Source organism: Coptis chinensis, chromosome 4 (genome assembly GCF_015680905.1).
Source record: "Coptis chinensis isolate HL-2020 chromosome 4, ASM1568090v1, whole genome shotgun sequence".
Taxonomy (NCBI): Eukaryota; Viridiplantae; Streptophyta; class Magnoliopsida; order Ranunculales; family Ranunculaceae; genus Coptis; species Coptis chinensis.
The window spans coordinates 35881888-35901373 of NC_141459.1; the positions used below are offsets into that span (position 1 = coordinate 35881888).

At 34.2% G+C, this 19486-nt stretch overlaps 1 protein-coding gene and 1 long non-coding RNA gene across 8 annotated transcripts; one reads left to right on the plus strand and one right to left on the minus strand.

The window, feature by feature from the left end:
* Window positions 1-1869: 1869 nt before the first annotated feature.
* On the minus strand, window positions 1870-9346 carry LOC147503343 (uncharacterized). Its single transcript, XR_015221995.1, has 3 exons — window positions 9216-9346; window positions 3831-3879; window positions 1870-3729 (listed from the first exon to the last, which is right to left on the minus strand). It is a non-coding gene; the product is annotated as an uncharacterized LOC147503343 (long non-coding RNA).
* On the plus strand, window positions 7843-13633 carry LOC147503344 (pentatricopeptide repeat-containing protein At4g18520, chloroplastic-like). Of its 7 annotated transcripts, none has more exons than XR_015221989.1 (2): window positions 7843-8035; window positions 13234-13633. XR_015221989.1 is itself a non-coding variant. In XM_086608053.1 (2 exons), exons 1-2 carry the CDS (start codon window positions 12165-12167, stop codon window positions 13459-13461), a joined length of 675 nt encoding a protein of 224 aa, XP_086464179.1. In that variant the 3' UTR covers window positions 13462-13633. The 7 variants fall into 7 exon arrangements, 1 of the variants encoding a protein (XP_086464179.1); XR_015221992.1 differs by having other exon boundaries at window positions 13241-13633; XR_015221993.1 differs by having other exon boundaries at window positions 13280-13633.
* Window positions 13634-19486: the final 5853 nt, after the last annotated feature.

The window sequence follows — 19486 nt, forward strand, 5'->3', positions numbered from 1 at the left end:
TATGTAGCCGGTTTACATTTGTTGACAATTGAGAATATAATACAATGTTGTATAAAATATTTTTAATATAAGATTATTTTTTCACTTGTTATATGGTAATGAGTTATGGATGAATGGAAAGAAATTTATAGTAGTGATTGGAGCACCTGTAGGTAGTTTTAGAATGTGGCTTGCAACTTTTTTTTTTTTTCAATATTAATACAAATAAGTGACGGAAAAATGGTCTCACAAATCTAGAATGCCGTCACAAATTTGTTACGCCAAAACGCCGTCACAAACCAAGTGACGCCAGAATGCCATCACAAATGTGAAAATGTCGTCACAAATTTGTGAAGCCATAATGCCGTCACAAAAATTACCAACGCCAAAATGCCGTCACAAAAATTAGTAACGCAAATTGAGATGCCAAATTTCTGACGCCAAATAGGCGTCACAAAAATTATTTGTGATGCCAAATAGGCATCACAAAAATGTTGTTATGGTGTAGTGAATGGTATTTTCTATATCCACTCTTGAAGTTTGTGGTATAGTGCATTCTACTCCCCAGAAAGATGAAGTCCAAGTGCTTACAATTGTTCTAGTATCAAATCACATTGTGGAGAATGAACAACTGTAGATATTTATTTTGAGGAGGAGAAAAATATTCAATAGAAGGTTAATGTTGCTAAAGTTTTAGGAGATGATGTTGATTTGCTTGAGATAATGTCAATTGTTGCTAAAGAAGTTGTCAATGTTTCTAATCTTGAGCAAGAACTTGAGGACGAGTTAATTATTAAAGAGAAGGAGAATATGGTATATCACAGTTATCCAAAGAAATTTATTTGTGAAAACCCATACTTGAAGTTTTGTGAAAAATTGATTGATGTTCCTGTTTGCCTCAAGAATTTTGTATTGGATTGTCAAAAGAAAATATAGAATAATCAAGCTATTGTGTCTACTTTGCATTGCTCCAATTGAATAATTGTCATTCCTATGTATAACTCGAGGGCGAGTTCGTTATTTTAAAGAAGGGGAGAATAATGTAGAATATAAAACCTATGTTTATTGTCTAATTGTTTTTAGTAAATCCAAGTATACTAAAAACAAATTATTTTCGTTTTTATTTTTTAAGCCTAATTTAGAAGTGTGTAGAAATCTAGTTTGTGAGTTCTAGTAGTCTAAGAAGATTACTATTATGATATAGATAGATTAGGAAAGTGTTTCTTAGTGTTTTAGTAGGTTTCTAAGATGATTTGATAGAGTTGTCTATATAAAGAGCTTCATAGACGAAAATTGTAATCAACTCTTTAATATTATTAATAAACTTATGTTTTAATTTATCTTTTTTATATTCTAATGAATTTTTAATATCACTTCCGCTACGTCAGTGATGGTGTTGGAATAAAGAATACAGGGGTATAATGGGTATTAAAAATGTTTTTGGGGGGAATTTAAAGTGGTAAGGGGGTGAGAATATTAGCACCCACTATTTAGAGATCACATCTTAAGCATAAGCTTGCCCCCTTCTATCACGATCTTGTTGTGTATTTTCAGTTTTCAATTGAAAACATTTATTGCTGATTTATTATGGAAATATTTATTATGCTAAATGGTTTTTATTTTCTATTTTTGGTATGTGAAGCGAAAGTAATATAATTGAGGGTTTACATTTGTAGTTCTATACTATATATCTTGAAACTAATTAGAATTTAGGAGTTATGTAAATATGTAACCACAAATGCTTTAATAACTATTAAATTATCATTTACTTAAGCCCAATTAGTTAAAACAAAGTTAGTACAAACCCAAAGCCCACTTTAACCCAAGAAGATTTCCACCGCGCACATGTCAGCTCAAACCCGATCCACATCGGGCACAAATGTACCGATCTTTTTTTTTGAGTATATGGTTGATATGGTCTTAGGCTGGGTATGGTACATTGGTATGCACATTGCATAAGTTACAAAATACTTAAACTTGGCCCAAAGCCCAAATATATAACACTTAACTAAACCTTCGACATAGTTACACTACCTCTAAAGTCAAACATGAAGTTACACTATCTCTAAAGTTATAAGTAGTATGGACTAGATTTTGGACCCGGGCATACGCCCGGGATCTATTAAATATTTTGTGTGTTGAAAAGGCTTTACAAAATATCTCACACAAATTTTTGAATTAGAATATATTTTTATTGATAATAAACCAAAATACGTTAATAAACAACGATTATGGTGCATAGGTACTTGGAAACTAAATGATCAAATTGAGATAGCCTCTTCACTTTGTGGTCTAGGATATTAATCTGTAATTTTCAAATAGAATTATCTTAAACTCGATCTAGCTTGTATAATAGTTTTCTTAGATTTATGGTGATTTAGCTTCAAATTTTCAAATCAGAATATATTTTTATTGAAAATAAACCGAAATACGTTAATGAGCAGCGATTATGGTGTATAAGTACTTGGAAACTAAGGGATCAAATTGAGATAGCATTTTCACTTTGTGGTTTAGGATATTAATCCATAATTTTCAAATTGAATTATCTTAAACTCGATCTAGCTTGAATAATAGTTTTATTAGATTTATGGTGATTTAGGTAAATCATCACTACTCGGCTTACATACTAATGTGTACAAATCACTAAAACAGATTAATTGTTTCCATATCCTCAAAGAATACACTACTCCCACTTGAAAAAATTTATTACATGAACATGTTCTACGATGAATTGATGAATACAAAAAAAAAATCTCTTTCAAGAAAATGCGTTCACCTACTTAGAATACTCCCCCAAGTATTTTCCTTTTTTCTAGGGGATTGTTTGTATACATGCAAAATATACTTATTCAATTCCAACATGAATAACATAGAAGATCATGTCGTTCTATATTTTTCGTCAATGTAAACATGTCAAAGTATTAACGTAAGATTGGGTGGGTAAAATGAGTAATTACCATTAATTTTAGATTTGAACAATCTAATAATCAATTGGATGGAAGAAGAGTGTGTCTTTCAAATAACATTCCCTTTCCAAACTTGAAGCTTCTAACACACACCTTGAACTTACAATAAAATGCCTAAATATTCCATCTTATTCCACCTTTTTCCTTATTTCTTATAGTAGATTTATCTATTCTTAATGTTTCTACAACCATATTGCAAAACAAAGTTTGGATGAAAAAATAGTACCACAAAGTTCTTCCAATATTACACTACTATTGAAAGGGTTAAGTTTGATGGTATCAATAAAGTGCCACAAAAATAAGTATAACAATAATTCACACAAACACTATTCACTCTTTTGGACCAAAGAATTATCATCCATCAATTATTAGTAGAACACTAGTAATAATTTTTAAGCTTCAATATATTTTACTCTAAAATTATTAAAATTCATACAACCAAAAAATGTTTAGGTGGGTCTCTTTGTAACCAAAATTTGTTGCGTATCAAATAAATGTTGTTGAGCTATTGCAAGTTCAACTATAGTTCCATCGCTTTGAAATGCTCATCACAATACAAATTCAATAATAGCTTTCTTATGCAATACCAAGAGTAGTTCATATAGGACATCATATTATTATACAACTTGGCAAGATCCTACTCCATGATGATATATATATTCTATAAGCATCCACACTCATTTATGAAGTTAGAGAGGTGAAACATACTTGGCAAGATCCTACTCCATGATATGGACATTCTATAAGCATCATGACCCATATCTTTTAGCACTATCCCATTTTCCTGTACTCAGGAAAAAAAAAGAACAAAACTTAGGAAGCCAAAGACAGCCGCCTCGATCAATTAATTTAATCATCGCTCCTAAATGAAGTGATTTCACTCACCGTATCTTGTATTTGTTATAAGAATCAGTTCCAATTTCTATTCCAGGAGCTGAAATGAAATGTAAGAAGGTTGTATGTATTCAGAGTAAAGAAAGCCAATGTATTGTTTATAAATGAAATTAGTTAAGTACATATACTTAAGGTTTTGCTTACCATTTGGGCCCTAAAGGAAATCATCTCAAGTGCCAAATATATTTTTGCTTTTGAGTTCATTTGTGTTTCCCGATGATATTCGATTACATAATCTAGATTATTATAGTCAGCTCTTATTATGATGGAAAAAACTCTATGGATTCACATGTAAACGTACTTTATTGCTCTATATACATTAAATAGAAAAACAACATCATATGCATAACCATGCATTGCATCTACCTGTCTTCCAAATATGATTATCAGTGATCATCCGATCCTTTCATAGTGTTCTTAAACCGATAGAAAAATAGTTTTCTACATTAATGAGAAAGAACTTGGGAGAGTTTGCACCTTGGCATTTGATCTCGTGTTAACTTTGGCATTTTCTGAATCGAGTTTTCGGGTGTATGTATGTGAGAGGTTGTGTTTGGATGATTATTTGATATATCATTAGATTGTCAAAAGAAATAATGTCATACAAATAAGCATAAATCAAATGTGTAAATAAAAGCACCCCTTCATAATAAGTCGATGTTCTTTTTATAGGTCTCGACTTTCAATATGTATTATCATATTGTAGCTTTTATGTGTTTGAAAATCAGAATGAGATCCAATAAAGAAAAACGAAAATGAAGAAAAGTGCATATGTTAAAAATGTGAGTACGTGCAGTGATGGGTATTCGGAAACTTACTCGGGAAGTATATTGGTCTACTTCTTAAGATATTAATAAGCAACAACAAATACAAATTCCAGGTATATGAAAGGGTTATGCAAATAGCATTTTGAGTGTTCTGATTCGGTATATCTCACATAATCCTTAGAGAATGTGGGGAACTGTCAGAAGCTAAATTTACACCCTATAATAAGTTATTAACTGAAGAATATGTAGTGTTTTTTAGGTCGCGTTAAGAATATATTCGAAAGAAGTCGGTGCTTTATCATAGACGACACTAAAAGTGTATGATTTGTAATAGGAAATTAGCTTCTACAAATCACTTATTTTTTAACAATTTTTTTATTTGATCAAATATATAAGAATTAGAACACTAAAAGTGTTTGATTTGTAATAGGAAATTATCTTCTACAAATCACCTAATATATAAGAATTGGAACACTAAAAGTGTTTGATTCGTAATAGGAAATTACCGTCTACAAATCACCTATTTTTTAGCAATTTTTTTTATTTGATCAAATATATAAGAATTGGAAATACACTCAAACTCTCCAAAGAGGTTCAATATATGTGGGATTATAGGCAATTATAAAAGACTATATATATATATATATTTTTCATATTATAGTGTCACATAGGAGAGAGAAAATGTCATATTAGAGTGTCACATAGGAAAGAGAAAAATCTTTTTTGGAGGTCTCTGCTTTAGTATATAGTTATATTAACTGGAGAATATGTAGTATTTTTGGGGCTGCGTTAAGGATGTATTCGTAATAAGTCGGTGTTTTATCATAGACACTAAAAGTGTATGATTTGGAATAGGGAATTAGCTTCTACAAATCACTTATTTTTTAGCAATTTTTTTTATTTTATCAAATATGTAAGAATTGGAACACTAAAACTGTTTGATTCGTAATAGAAAATTACTTTCTACAAATCATCTAATATATAAGAATTGGAACACTAAAAGTGTTTGATTCGTAATAAGAAATTATCTTCTACAAATCACCTATTTTTTAGCAATTTTTTTTATTTGATCAAATATATAGAATTAGAAATACACTCAAACTCTCTAAATATAAGAATTAGAAATAGACTCAAACTCTCCAAAGAAGTTCAATGTACATGGGATTATAAACTATTAGAAAAGACTATCTTTAATATTAGAGTGCCACATATGAGAGAAAAAATGTTATCTCTCATATTATAGTGCCACGTAAGAGAAAGAGAAATCTCTTTTAGAGGTCTCTGCTTTAGTATATAGATCGTAGATTATACCTTCCATTCCATGTTTGAAAGCGTAGAAATAGGGAAAATTAGACAATTCGTAATTTGTAGTTATCCTCCAAATTTGTTTGGATTTTTAACACATGTCATGTTGTAATAGGATGACGATGGAACTAAAACTTGGGCCCCTTCAGGAGGCCCTGTGTGATCACACAGGTCGAACACCCTCATACCTGGCTTTGAGTCATTGCACCTCACAAATTTAAACTACTTTAAAAATCGTCCCGCAATAGTGAAAATTCATTTTTTTTTTTTTTTTTTTTTTTTTTTTTGTGTATCTCTAAATCTCTTGGCCACTTATTTAGGATGTTTTTGTCCCTATTTGAATTATTAAATTTCATGGCTGTTTTTGTCAAATATCATAATATATATCGTATTGTAAAGGTATAAAAGGAAATATAGATTACTACTTTTTACAGCTGTCTGGACATTTTTTTTTCTGCATGTGTTACTCTCACATGCACTAAAACACGTGCTTCTGCACGTGCATCATACTAGTTAGTATAGGTTAAAGTATATATCTTTATTATGTTATAATGCGGCTTTGTCGTAGTTGATGTCATGGTGTTCGACAGATTTTGTCAGTTTTTCTTTTTTTTTTATGGGCCTCACTGAAAATAAAACTAAAAAAATAATACATTTTCTGTTTTATCTCAGGTGATCTTGGACACACCCATAAAAACACTCCCATACCCCCAACTTTTAAAATAAATAAATGAAATGGTTTTAGACACATTTAGATTCCTAAATTACCATTTCTTTTATTAAGCATGCCCAAGATGTACAAAACAAGTCATTTATTAGAATATACAACGTGGGACTATTAAATACTCCATACTAAACCCTAGATACTTTACGTTCTTCACTTGTAACTAAAATAAAACATGTTCTTCTTCTTCATATTTCAAAAGAAAAAAAAAATGTTTTTTATTTGAATCAACCGTACCAAAGTAATGAGGATGAATACCACCTAATGAGGATGGAGACAAAAATTCAAAATCAAATTTGGACGAATGGGAGAACTCATAAGATCGACAATTATACTTTGGATTTTTATTTTTATTTTTGATAAATAATTATACTTTGGATTAGTACAATAGATAAATACAAATACCCACGTATTTGGTCAGGCCTAAGTCTCGACCAACAACATCTAATGGTTTGGAATTCTGAAGTGCAAGATTACAAGGCCGTGTGTTGTTTTTTTTTTTCAAGTGAAAATTTTATTGATAATAATAACTATATATAGTTTTTTTTTTTTTTTTTTGGGAGATATTATTATATTGGATTGAGGCAGTTATTGGGGTATGACAAAAAATTTAGTTAGCTATGGAGTATGAGAGTGTTTTTATGGGTGTGTCCAAGATCACTCTTTATCTCTTATGTGGCTCAACTCCACTGGCATTTAATTATTTTATCCATTTTTTTTTTTTTTTTTTTTTTTTTTTTTTTTTTGTCCCCTCTAAAAACAAAACTAACGCCAATTTCCATTTTTTTTCTCCTTTGCTAAGGGCCCTACAAAAAAGGGTTCCACTAAAACAATATAAATTAAACATCAACGTGGAAGCCTAATAAAGGTGTACGTGTGGATTAGTGTGTTCTTTGAACAACATACAAAGCGCGCTTAGTACTAGTTTCCTACACTACAAAATATGGTGCGGATATTCTTCTAATTTTGGCTTTTATATATATATATATATATATCCGGATAGGTTGACAGCCGAAATTCTAACAACAATTCTACATCCGAAATATACTATTGGATCAAAGGCCCAAATCTAAGCAGAGAAGGGGTATTTTTGTAAATTTTAATATTTCTCTCCCAAATTTCATTTCTATTTCTATTATGTGATCAAAAACCCTTACCTTCTTTCCTATCGAAATCAAAAAAAAAAACTTACGTTCTCATGGCTCTCTCACTCTCTCCTTCACTATTCACTATTGTAAATCGAAAATTGGAATAACCCTAAAATCAAACCCAAAATTTCTACTCCAAAATCAAAGCAAGCAACCAACTATTTAGCTCGATTTACAGCACCCAAATTTGAAGAACCCATCTCTGATTTGGGGTTTAAAATTTGATTTGAACCCATTCTCGATTCTCACAAGGTATGTACTTTTTAAAATTTTGAAATATTTGTTAATTTTTTTTTTTAATTCTTGAGTTTGATTTTTTTTTTTATATTAATACATGTTGTTTTTTTTAATTATGTAGTTTGTTTTGTTTTTCATTAAATTTGATAAGTCTCTTCTAATATCAGCATCCAATAAACAGCTAATAGGAGAATAAGTATCCAAGACAGAGCATTATGGGAAGTCAACTTCAATTCTGTAAGTGAATGAAATGGCTTTAAAATGCTTCAGGTCGTTGGTATTGTGACATATGGGCAAATACCATGTTGTGCCACAAGGTTTTATCTAGCTTAGCACTGGCGGAATGGAAGTCCACCTTTTCTACATGACAAGACTACCTACTATAATAGATTTGTCGAACTCCCCCAATCAACTTGGTCGGGGCAAATTTCTGTACTCCTATCCACTTGATCAACCAAATGGGCAAACCCTTCCCAACTTTGACTGATCTATTAGCCAGCAAATTCCATCGTCAATAGGGCTCATCAATAAATACTAAACATTCTAATTTTTTAGGCGACATTTAGAAATTAATTCACGTCGGCCAGCAATTACGGACATCAAACAAACAGGAGAACGGAAAGCTACCAAATAGGTACTACATATAAATTAACTATCAAGACACTTTCAAAGGCAGTCATTGAGCATGTACTTTGAGTCTTAAACAGTTAAATCCATTTATCGTGCCCATTTACACAATCCTACAATTCTCATCTTTAATAATTAACTTAAACTTTTTCAAAGCCTCAAAAGTTCCATCCAACTCTACATGCTAGAGAAAGTATCCCCCTATTTGGTCTACACTAATTATCAGCCCAAACAAAGAAAAGCAGCAACAGTAATGAAGAAACAAGTAATGAACACTACTTATGAGCTTAAACTGAACAATCCAAGAGCAAATAAACAAATCCCAATTAAATAATAAGACCACTAAACCAATGAAAATAAACCTTCATCAGCACTAACAGCTCATCAGCACATTAACACCTTCATCAGCCAACCTTGGGTATAAAAGAACATTAAACTCAGTTCAAACAACAAGCCTAATCATCATATAAACATATACCTCAAACAAACAACTTCAAGAACCAATTTTTAATAAAAGACATGGCAGTAAAATATTCAACTGTTGAGTTTGAAAAAAAAAAACAAATACCTCAATAAAATCTTCAGCATCTTCTTTGTCAACTTTGATCATCTTAAGCTCATCATCCCACGCCCAACCGCTCCTTTCCTTAAGGCTCTTAATCATTGCATATTTTGCCTTAGTAGTTTTCATACGACCAACAACATTTTCCGCAGTGCAAGTGTCGTTAAAGGCATCGGAAACAACTTTTAGTCAGCTGCTGTAAAAAAGTGGACTTCTTTGAATGTTTTTCCTTCTTTTTTCTCCCTTTCTCGCACACTCGCTAAAAATGAGATCAAAACTTTCTCTTTCTTATCACCACCACCTATAATTCTTTTTCTCTTGCTTGGACTTTCCTTTCACAGATTGTTGAGTTTCTTCCATTCCTAAATATTATGTTAGTCACATGACACAATTAACAAATCAACATAGTTATCCCATGTATGGAACAAGCAGGTGCAAGTAACCATCGCACATATCTAAACTACCTTAAGCATAACAAAAATTACATCAAACGTTACACAATCAAAACATAGTATCATATTAATCACCATTGAAGTCTTATACAAGCATAGAACTAGGAAAACAAAAACCATAATAGTCTATGTACAAAGCTTGCATCACAAATTCTTCTACAGTACAAACACCACTTGTTATCCCACTCCTAATTTTTCTAAAGTTGCTCTTTCATGTCACCTTTGCTTTTTTCTTACTAAGTTGTTATCCCACATAACCTGTGCCATATTCAGCCTAAATGCAGCCCACTCTTTCTTTTGCTCACGTTGCTCCTTCTGAGTAAGTTTTGTCTTTTTCTCTGGAGGCTCTCCACTCTCAGGTTCAGGATCTAGCTCTGAAAGGAACAAATCATTAGGAGCGACACCGATGATATAGTTGTGTAGGATACAACAAGCCAGGACCACATCTACTTGTGTATCAAAAGAGAAGAAAGATTCGGAATCATCCAATATCTTCCAGCGTTTCTTTAGGATTCCAAAAGCTCGTTCAACAGAGTTCCTTAATGATGAATGACGAACATTAAATAACTCCTTCTCATTTTCTGGTTCATGCTCACTCCATTCTTTCAAGTGGTATCTAACACCGCGAAATGGAGCAAGGAATCCCATGCGATTAGGATAACCAGCATCTACCAAGTAATATTTCCCTACAAGGGAAATAACATTATTTATAGGGATCATTATCTACCATATTACATAAGTAAACAATACATTCATATATACATTTATATATATACCTTCAGGGACTTTAAGTCCATTAGGTCTTGTTAAAGCATCTTCAAGTACCCGTGCGCCATGAGCTGACCCTTCCCAACCAGCTAACACATAAGTAAACCTAAGATCAAAGGAAACGGCAGCCAAGACATTTTGTGTAGGTTTTTCTTTCCTCCCACGAAATCTATTGCGTATACCTTCAGGTACCTTCACACGAATATGAGTCCCATCTATTGCTCCAATGCAATCCTTATTTACAATCAATAAAAAACTAATTACTTAAAATATAAGAAAACTTTTAACAATTTTAACTAAAGAATATATTTATATTTTACCTTAAACCAAGGCCGAATCTCACTTCATTACATCATTATAATTGGAGGTGTTTCCATATCAGTGGTTGGTTCCACCACTAGATCCTTGTAAAGACTAAGAATCGCTTTTAGAACAATATGAAAATATCGATTAGTTGTTTCTCCTGAACGTAAAAAATTATGTTTGATGACTCGGGTTTTAACGTTATGCCCTATAGTATGAAGGAACTCAGCAACTTGCTCTTCAACTTTCGTATTCCTTGAATCTCTTAACAAATTCTTTTCTCTAAATAAAATAACCAACTTTCGGAACGACTCTTTACTCATCCTCAAAAGATCGTAACACTCACTATCATCATTGATTATACCATCCAAGTACAATTTTACATGCGATGTCACGATTCACATATGGCTTCCTTGGTATGCTATCGCTAGTCGAAAAACAGTGATTTATTGCACTTGTAAATCACGCCATAGCTCCAACGACGGCAGCCTACCTTTACGCGATCCTTTCAAAATCGTTGTCACTACTCATCTAAGTAAAAGGAAAGATCATAGCCAATGTTCACAATACAAACAAAGTACAAAGGAAATTCAAAAACACAAGGCTAGATCGAACTATAGAAGAAGAAGCTTCAACATAAACTTTCAATTTCACAGTAAAAAAGGAAGTTTGCATACTAGTTTTCTGGTCTTACAAACCGAAGAAGAAGACCAAAAACACACGCAAAACTCAAAACCAATATGAAACAGTAACAAAGTTTTACAAAATGAACAACTCATCACTATATAAACATCAATAAACACAAATTAACTACCATCAACAATCTCAAAACACCAGATCTACAACATCCAAACCACATAAACAATAAAACATAAAAATGAACTAATTGGTACAAAGAAATCACAACAACGACCCCAAATCGATATTTTAATCGATGGTTTGAATCAAATAACAAAAAATTCGTACCTTATTATGCTCAAACAAACGCTGATTTGATCGGTGGAGATGTGTTTGAAACCTTTGAGATATGAACACAGAAGTGAGGGAGACCACCATTAATCAATGAGAGAAGAGAGAAGAGAGTGGGAAACTTACCTTCTCGAGCTTGAACAATTTTTTTTTCCAGTTCACTAGCCGTGAGTTGTTGTCGGGATGGAAAATAGAAAACGACTTCCTTTTTTATTTTAAGTTAGTTGTTTTCTTTCCTTTTTATGTTTTAGAGAAACCAATTTCTATTTTTTTGGTTTTCCGCATGTTACCAAACACGTGACGCATTTCAAATTCCTGGAAAACGTTTTATTTTCCACCTTTTTCCGTGAACCAGACAAACCCTATATGACTGTATGTTTGATTTGGGGTTTATGCATAAGTTACTGTGGCGAGTGTTTTACCAGTTTTTGGTAACTTGGGGTTGGTTCAAATTGGGAAAATAATGCATTGTTGGGTAATTAGATGTGGGGTTGAATTGAATGTGTTTGTAGAGACAGGTTTGGTGGATATGTATGGAAAACTTGGACTCTTGGGTAATTCACAGAAAGTGTTTGATGGAATGTCTGAGAAGAATGTGGTTTCGTGGAATGCGATTATTATGGGGTATTCGAGTAATGAGTTTGGTGAAGATGCTCTTTGGCTTTATAAGATGATGTTGAGAAATGGGTTTAAACCTGATTTTATTACTGTTATGAGTTTGCTTGTCGCTTGTCCGAGTTGTGGGTGTTTGAGAATAGGAGGTGGGATTCACAGTTGTATTGTTAGAAGTGGATTTGAGAGTGATATGGTTATGAAGACTGCTTTGATTGATATGTATGTTAAATGTAGGTGTATCAATAATGCTTATAGGATATTTAAGGATGAGATTCCAGTCAAAGATGAAGTCACATGGACGTTGATGTTATCGGGATTTTCGGATGCTGATATTAATACAAGTGGGTTATCGATTTGCCTCCTTTTGTTTTTGTTTCTCTAATTAATGAGACGGCTTAATAAGAATAGGCTGTCAAGTCCAATTCCAAGAGGTGTTGCTAACCTCAAAGGTTTTTCATTTATGAATGTTTTTGTTTTTGTTTTTGATCTCATCAGCTATGTTTTTTTTTGTGAGCTACTTTTTAATTATGTTATTTACCTTGTTACTTTGAAATAGGGACCTATCATTTAATAATATTGGTGGTCCTGCTCCAAGAATACTTGCAAAAGATTACAGATGAGAATTGATCTACTGCTTTAATATCAATCATCTACTGCTTTAATTTCATCTAATATTGTAGATTCTGCTTTAAGGGTTTATTTAGAATTTTAGTTACGTAATATCCTATATTGTGTACTAAGGGTAACTTCCTTGGTAAATTTTATTGTTTACTGATGCTTGATCTAACGTTATTTTGAAATGACGTTTTGTGGTTAAAGATGCTATGCTATATGCTTCCCTATAACTTACATATAAATAGTGTACCCTGAGAATAATTATTTTTATTGTACCAATCAATTTGATTTTTTTTTTCAAGATTGCAGTCCACAGTATTTTCTTACCGTTTCCACATCTTCATCCAGCTGTTGTTGAGTTTGGAAGCAATAAAGCTGATGCTTCTTTTGATTCCCCTACTGCAATTGGTGATCTTGCTATCTTCAAGGCTAAAGAAGTTGGAGTTATGGATTCTTGTGCTGCTGATAAATGGAAAGGTTGTCGTGTTACTCCTGTGCCGCCGAATCGCATGAAGGATTTGTTGTATTGATTCTGCGAAAGATGAACTCATTAAGATTAGTTTTTCTGTGGGAAGTAGTCATGGTATGTAATTCGTACTTATTGCTTTTGTGCAGTACTAAGACACTTCTCTTGTTTCAATTATGAGTGACTATTTTGTAAAGAAAATTTCTCTGCAGTCTACTGCTTTGGGGTTTACTGAACCTGCTTTGGGGTTTAAGCATTACCCATTCCTCTAGTCCACAACCCACTACATTATGATTTAAAGGTACCAACGTAATCAAACTTGGTAGGTGTTACTGCGCAAGCAGATAGTGTGGACAAGTAAATACCAATGTATCGTGGTTGGTATAAATTTTCTTGTAATGACCCAAACAATTTCCAGGTCCAAGATCTAATGGCTAGCAGTCAGTAGTCACCAATCATTTAAATCTAACGACCCAAACAAATGTTCTGCATAACCACAAGTCCATAACTATGTCTAACTTCCCAGGTTTGCTGGTGAAATGAGTTTGACTACAGTACCCAATACAAAATACCCTCTAATTTATATATCTTACCAAGAGCTTCTGACATCAAAACATAGGAATGATTTAAGACAAACACTACTGACACACCACTTTAGTCCAGTGCTCAAACCTACAACCTCCAATTTCATACAATAATAACTACCACTTCACTCCCAGCAACAATGGAAAGTCCTAAGAATTCATGTAATTAACAAAGTTCTTTCCCATTAAAAACAGCTGCAAGTTTGCCAACAGGTAAACCATTTTCACCAAGAATTTCAGTCAACTTCTTCGCTACTTCAAGCATATTTTTGTTTGATCTTATGCAATTTCTCTTTGGGTCCCTCACCATGTACTGGTACAACTTGGTGGCATTGTCCACATGTGGCTTGGACGATCTCACGGCATCGTTTGTAAAGAGCTAGAGCGGTCTGCAGCCATCGTTAGGAGAAGATACTACTGACTTTTGAAGAAGTGAAGGGGCGCACGCCCCCCTTGCCGTGCACAGGTAGGAGTCCAATTTTTCAGCAGACAAACTGAGTTGTTTTGGAATTTCGTTTTACACCGAAATTTTAGAATGCTATATATATATATATGAAGTTTGGGTTGTTTACCCAAGCAGCATACAAGTCATACAAGAGAGAAACCCAATTTTGAGAGCAACCAAAATTAAGAAAAAACCCTTGCAAAGAGATAAAGGTTGTAATGAGATATTAGTGAAGAGAGATCTAGTAAGTTTGAAGAGACTTGAGAAAAGTGATTGTAATCTTCCTTTCTACACTTATAAAAGAATTTGCTCTTGTGGAAGTAGGCATCATTGACCGAACCACGCTATATCTTGTGTCTCATTGTGGTAAGTTTTATTTTACATTGATATTACTTGTTTGTGATTCCATAGCTTAGGTTTGTAGTTGTTGGTTGTAATGAAAGCTTAAAATTTTCAATTGGAGTTTAGAGTGTTCATATTCAAGCTATCTTAGTGTGGATCGATTGGTATCGTTTTCCCAACAAGTGGTATTAGAGCCGTGGTTAGATCAATCACAAAGATTGTTATTCCAAATCTTGCTCGAAAATTGTTTGATTAAATTCCTAAGAGAAGGTTTGAGTTAATATAGTTTGTTGAGAAGGATCATTCTATAAACACTCGCATGACTAGTCTAAATAGAAGTAATTACACATTTTGGAAAGTAAAGATGGAAGACTTGCTATATTGTAAGGACTTGGCACAATCCATTGAGAATGGAGGAGTAAAACCGGATGCAGTGATCATGGCTGAGTGGAGCAAACTTGATAGAAAAATTATTGGGTACATTCGATAGTGGATTGACGATAGTGTATTCCACCATGTATCCCAAGAGACTACCTCTTTTAGCTTATGGAAGAAATTAGAAGACCTCAATGAGGGGACAAAAAGGGGTGCACATAGTAGCTCCTGTCACTCAATGATCCTTGTCACAGAAAGGCAAGAGAATGGCAAAAGTAGAGAGCCATCTCATTCTAGAGGTGATGACAAAAGAAAATCTAGGAGCATGAGTAAACATCCTAAGAAAGATTTGACGTGTTATCAGTATGGTATCCATGACCACTTCAAGTATGAATGCATAGAATTGAATAATGATGGGAAGAATAGTACCATACACGAAGACAAGTTAGAGTTGAAAGAAAGCACCATCGGCCAAAACTCTACTATCATAGCATCAGAGTGTGAAGTAGGGATTGTGTCAGATTGTGGTGAGTTATGCTTGAGCACTTCATGCCAGGGTACAGAGTGGGTGGTAGATATAGGAGCTTCCTACCACGTCACACCCCACATGAGTTTCTTCACTACCTACAAATCAGGTGATTTTGGTGAGGTGAAGATGGGTAATAATGGAGTCTCGAATATTACATGCATTGGTGATGTTTATGTAAAAACTATTGCTGGCTACACCTTCACACTCGAGGATGTAAGACATGTCCTTGACATTCGACTAAGCCTAATTTCCGTTGGGAAGTTAGATGATGAAGGCTTTCAAAACTCGTTTGGTAACGGGGTATGGAAACTGAGCAGAGGTTCTATTGTAGTAGCCAAAGGGAAGAAGTGTTGTTCGCTTTATAAGACACAAGCTAGTTTGTGTAAAGCAGAGTTAAATGCGGCACAAGAAAAAGCTTCCACCGAACTATGGCAGAAGAGATTGTGTCATATAGGAGAGAAAGGCATGGAGGCTCTTGCCAAGCAAAAAACATTGCCAAACATCAAAGGTACGCATTTAAATATATGTACTCATTGTTTGGTTGGAAAACAACATAGGGTGACTTTCCAAAGATTCCCCTCTCACCGAAAGGAGAATGTCTTTGAGCAAGTACACCCAAATTTATGTGGTCCTATGAAAGTGAAGTCCCACGGGAGAGCTTTGTACTTCTTGACTTTCATTGATGATGCGTCAAGAAAGATATGGGTATATAGTTTGAAGACCAAAGATGAAGTTCTTGGTGTGTTCAAGACTTTCCATAGCATGGTGGAAAAAGAGACCGAGAAACATTTGAAGTGTATCCGTTCGGATAATGGGGGAGAGTATATTGGGTCGTTTGAAGAGTATTGCAAGAGTCACGTGATTCATCATGAGTAGACAGTTTTCAAGACACCACAACACATTGGTATAGCCGAGAGGATGAACCGTACCATTATAGAGAAAATGAGATGAATGTTGCCTCATTTTAAGTTACAAATGAGTTACTGGGTAAAAGTAATACGCACAGCCGTACATGTGTACAACCTATCACCTTTGAAGCCTCTGAATAGTGATTATTGATCTAGAGAGAGTATGGTCAAGTAGAGATGTTGATCATGGATACTTTAGGGTATTTGGGTGTAGAGCATTTGTTTATATTCCTAAGGATGAGAGATTAAAACTTGATGACAAAGCCAAATAGTGCATTTTTCTGGGTTATGGGGATGAGAAGTTTGATTACAAACTTTATGATCCGATCAACAAGAAGATTATCTGAAATCAAGATGTTGTGTTCTTCAAAGACCAAACAATAGAAAACTTTAAGAATGGTGAGAAGCTAAAAGCTTTCATTGATGATCTTGTTGATTTAGAACCAGAAGTTCCTCATGTGGAACGAATTGCAGGAGGCATTGAGAATGCAGAGAATCATGGGTTTGAGGCTCATGAAGATGATCCTATTTTTCATGATGGGATTGAATCTATTGAAATAAAAGATGCAGATGAAGTGTATGAACCACCACCTGAACAAGAAGAAGTGCATCCTCCTGAGCCAGAAGAAGATGGGGTGAGTTGATCCGAGAGAGAAAGACAAGCTTCAACCAGGTACCTACCACATACATATGTTTTACTATCCGATGGTAAATAACCTATGTACTATCAAGAGGCGCTTCAAGGTACAGACAAAGAGAAGTGGTTGAAGGCCATGTAAGATGAGATGAGTTCTTTACATAAGAATCACACTTATGACTTAGTTAAGAAACCGAAAGGAAGAAAAGTTCTAAAAAATAAGTGGATATTCAAAGTCAAGCATGAAGAGAATAATTCACAACCAAGGCACAAACCTCGCCTTGTTGTGAAGGGATTCAATCAAATGAAAGGTATTGACTTTGATAAAATTGTCTCTTTTATAGTTAAGATGACTTCTATCAGAGTGGTATCGGGGCTGGCCGCAAGTATGAACCTACAGGTTGAGCAACTAGACGTCAAGACAACTTTTCTTCATAGTGATCTTGAGAAAGATGTCTACATGGATTAGTCAGAGGGTTTTGAGGTCAAAGGCAAGGAGCATTTGGTATGCAAACTGAGAAAGAGTTTATATGGGTTGAAGCAGGCACCAAGACAGTGGAATATAAAGTTTGAGTTCTTTATGGTGAAGCATGGCTATAAGAAGTCTGCGTCCGATCACTGTGTGTTTGTTCAGAAGTTTTCAGATGGGAATTTCATAGTGCTCTTGTTGTATGTGGATAATATGTTGATTGTTGGCCAAAACATCAATTAGATATCCAAGTTGAAGAATTACTTTAGTAAGTCCTTTGAGATGAAGGATTTAGGTCAATCAAAGCATATACTTGGTATATATGCGGATCACTCGTGACAGAAAAAGTTGGAAATTGTGGCTTTCTTAAGAAAACTATATTCATTGAGAAGGTGCTGAAGAGATTCAACATGGATCAAGCGAAACTGGTGAGTTGTCCGCTTGGTGGCCAATTCCGCATGACAAAAGATAAGTATCTGAAGGGTGAGCATGAGAAGAAAGAAATGCAAAAGATTCTTTATGCATCCGCAGCTGGCAGTTTTATGTATGCAATGGTGTGTACAAGGTCGGATATTGTTTTTGCCATTGGTATTATAAGCAGATTTCTATCAAATATGGGCAAAGAGCATTGGGAAGGTGTTAATAAGTGAATATTGAGATATCTCAAGGGCACTTCCAAGGCGTGTTTGTGTTTTGGTGGAAGTAAGACCTTACTTAAAGGCTACACAGCTGATGCAGACATGGCAGGTGATGTTGACTCGATGAAGTCTACTTTCGGTTATCTGTTTACTTTTACGGGGGGAATAGTTTCTTGGCAATCGAAGTTGCAAAAGTGTGTTACCCTCTCCACTAGAGAAGCTGAGTATATTGCAGCCACTGAGTGTTACAAAGAGATGTTATGGATGAAAATGTTCTTCAATGAACTAGGGCTAAAGCAGAAACAATTTGTAGTTCTTTGTGATAGTCAGAGTGTGATCTATATGAGCAAGTATCCGAGTTTTCATTCTAGATCCAAGCACATATATATGCATTATCATTGGATTAGAGAAGTTCTTGAAGAGAAGCAATTATGTATTGAGAAAATCCATACTGACAAAAATGGGTCAGATATAATAACCAAAGTTTTGCCGAATGGCAAGTTTGATGTTTGTTGTGCTACCACCGGAATGGTAGCATACTCCTCCTATTGATTTGGAAATGTGTGGAGGTATCCCCTCTTAAGGCTTGGGAGGGGGAGATTGTTGGGGTCCCTCACCATGTGCTGGTACAACTTGGTGGCATTGTCCACATGTGGCTTGGACGATCTTATGGCATTGTTCGTAAAGAGCTAAAGGGGGCTACAGCCGTCTTTAGGTGAAGATACTTCTGACTACTGACGTTTGAAGAAGTGAAAGGGCGCACACCCCCTAATTTGCCTTGCCCAAGGGGCGCACGCTCCCTTGTCGTGCACAGGTAGGAGTTCGATTTTTCAGTTGACAAACCGAGTTGTTTTGGAATTTCGTTTTACACCGAAATTTCAAAATTTTATATATATATGAAGTTAGGTCGAGTTGTTTACCCAAGCAGCATACAAGTCATACAAGAGAGAAACCCAATTTTAAGAGCTACCAAAATTGAGAGAAATTTTTTGCAAAGAGATAAAGCTTGTAAAAAGGTATTAGTAAAGAGAGATCTAGTAAGTTTGGAGAGACTTGATAGGAATGATTGTAATCTTCATTTCCACACTTATAAAAGGATTTGCTCTTGTGGAAGTAGATATCATTAGCCGAACCATGTTATATCTTATGTCTCATTGTTGTA

Excerpts from the sequence above, each read along its gene's own strand:
- LOC147503344 (XM_086608053.1), top strand. The coding sequence starts at position 12,165 with ATGCATTGTTGGGTAATTAGATGTGGGGTTGAATTGAATGTGTTTGTA. Across the intron at positions 12,658-13,279 it reads GGATGCTGATATTAATACAA|CTGTTGTTGAGTTTGGAAGC; the intron begins GTGGGTTATCGA and ends ATCTTCATCCAG.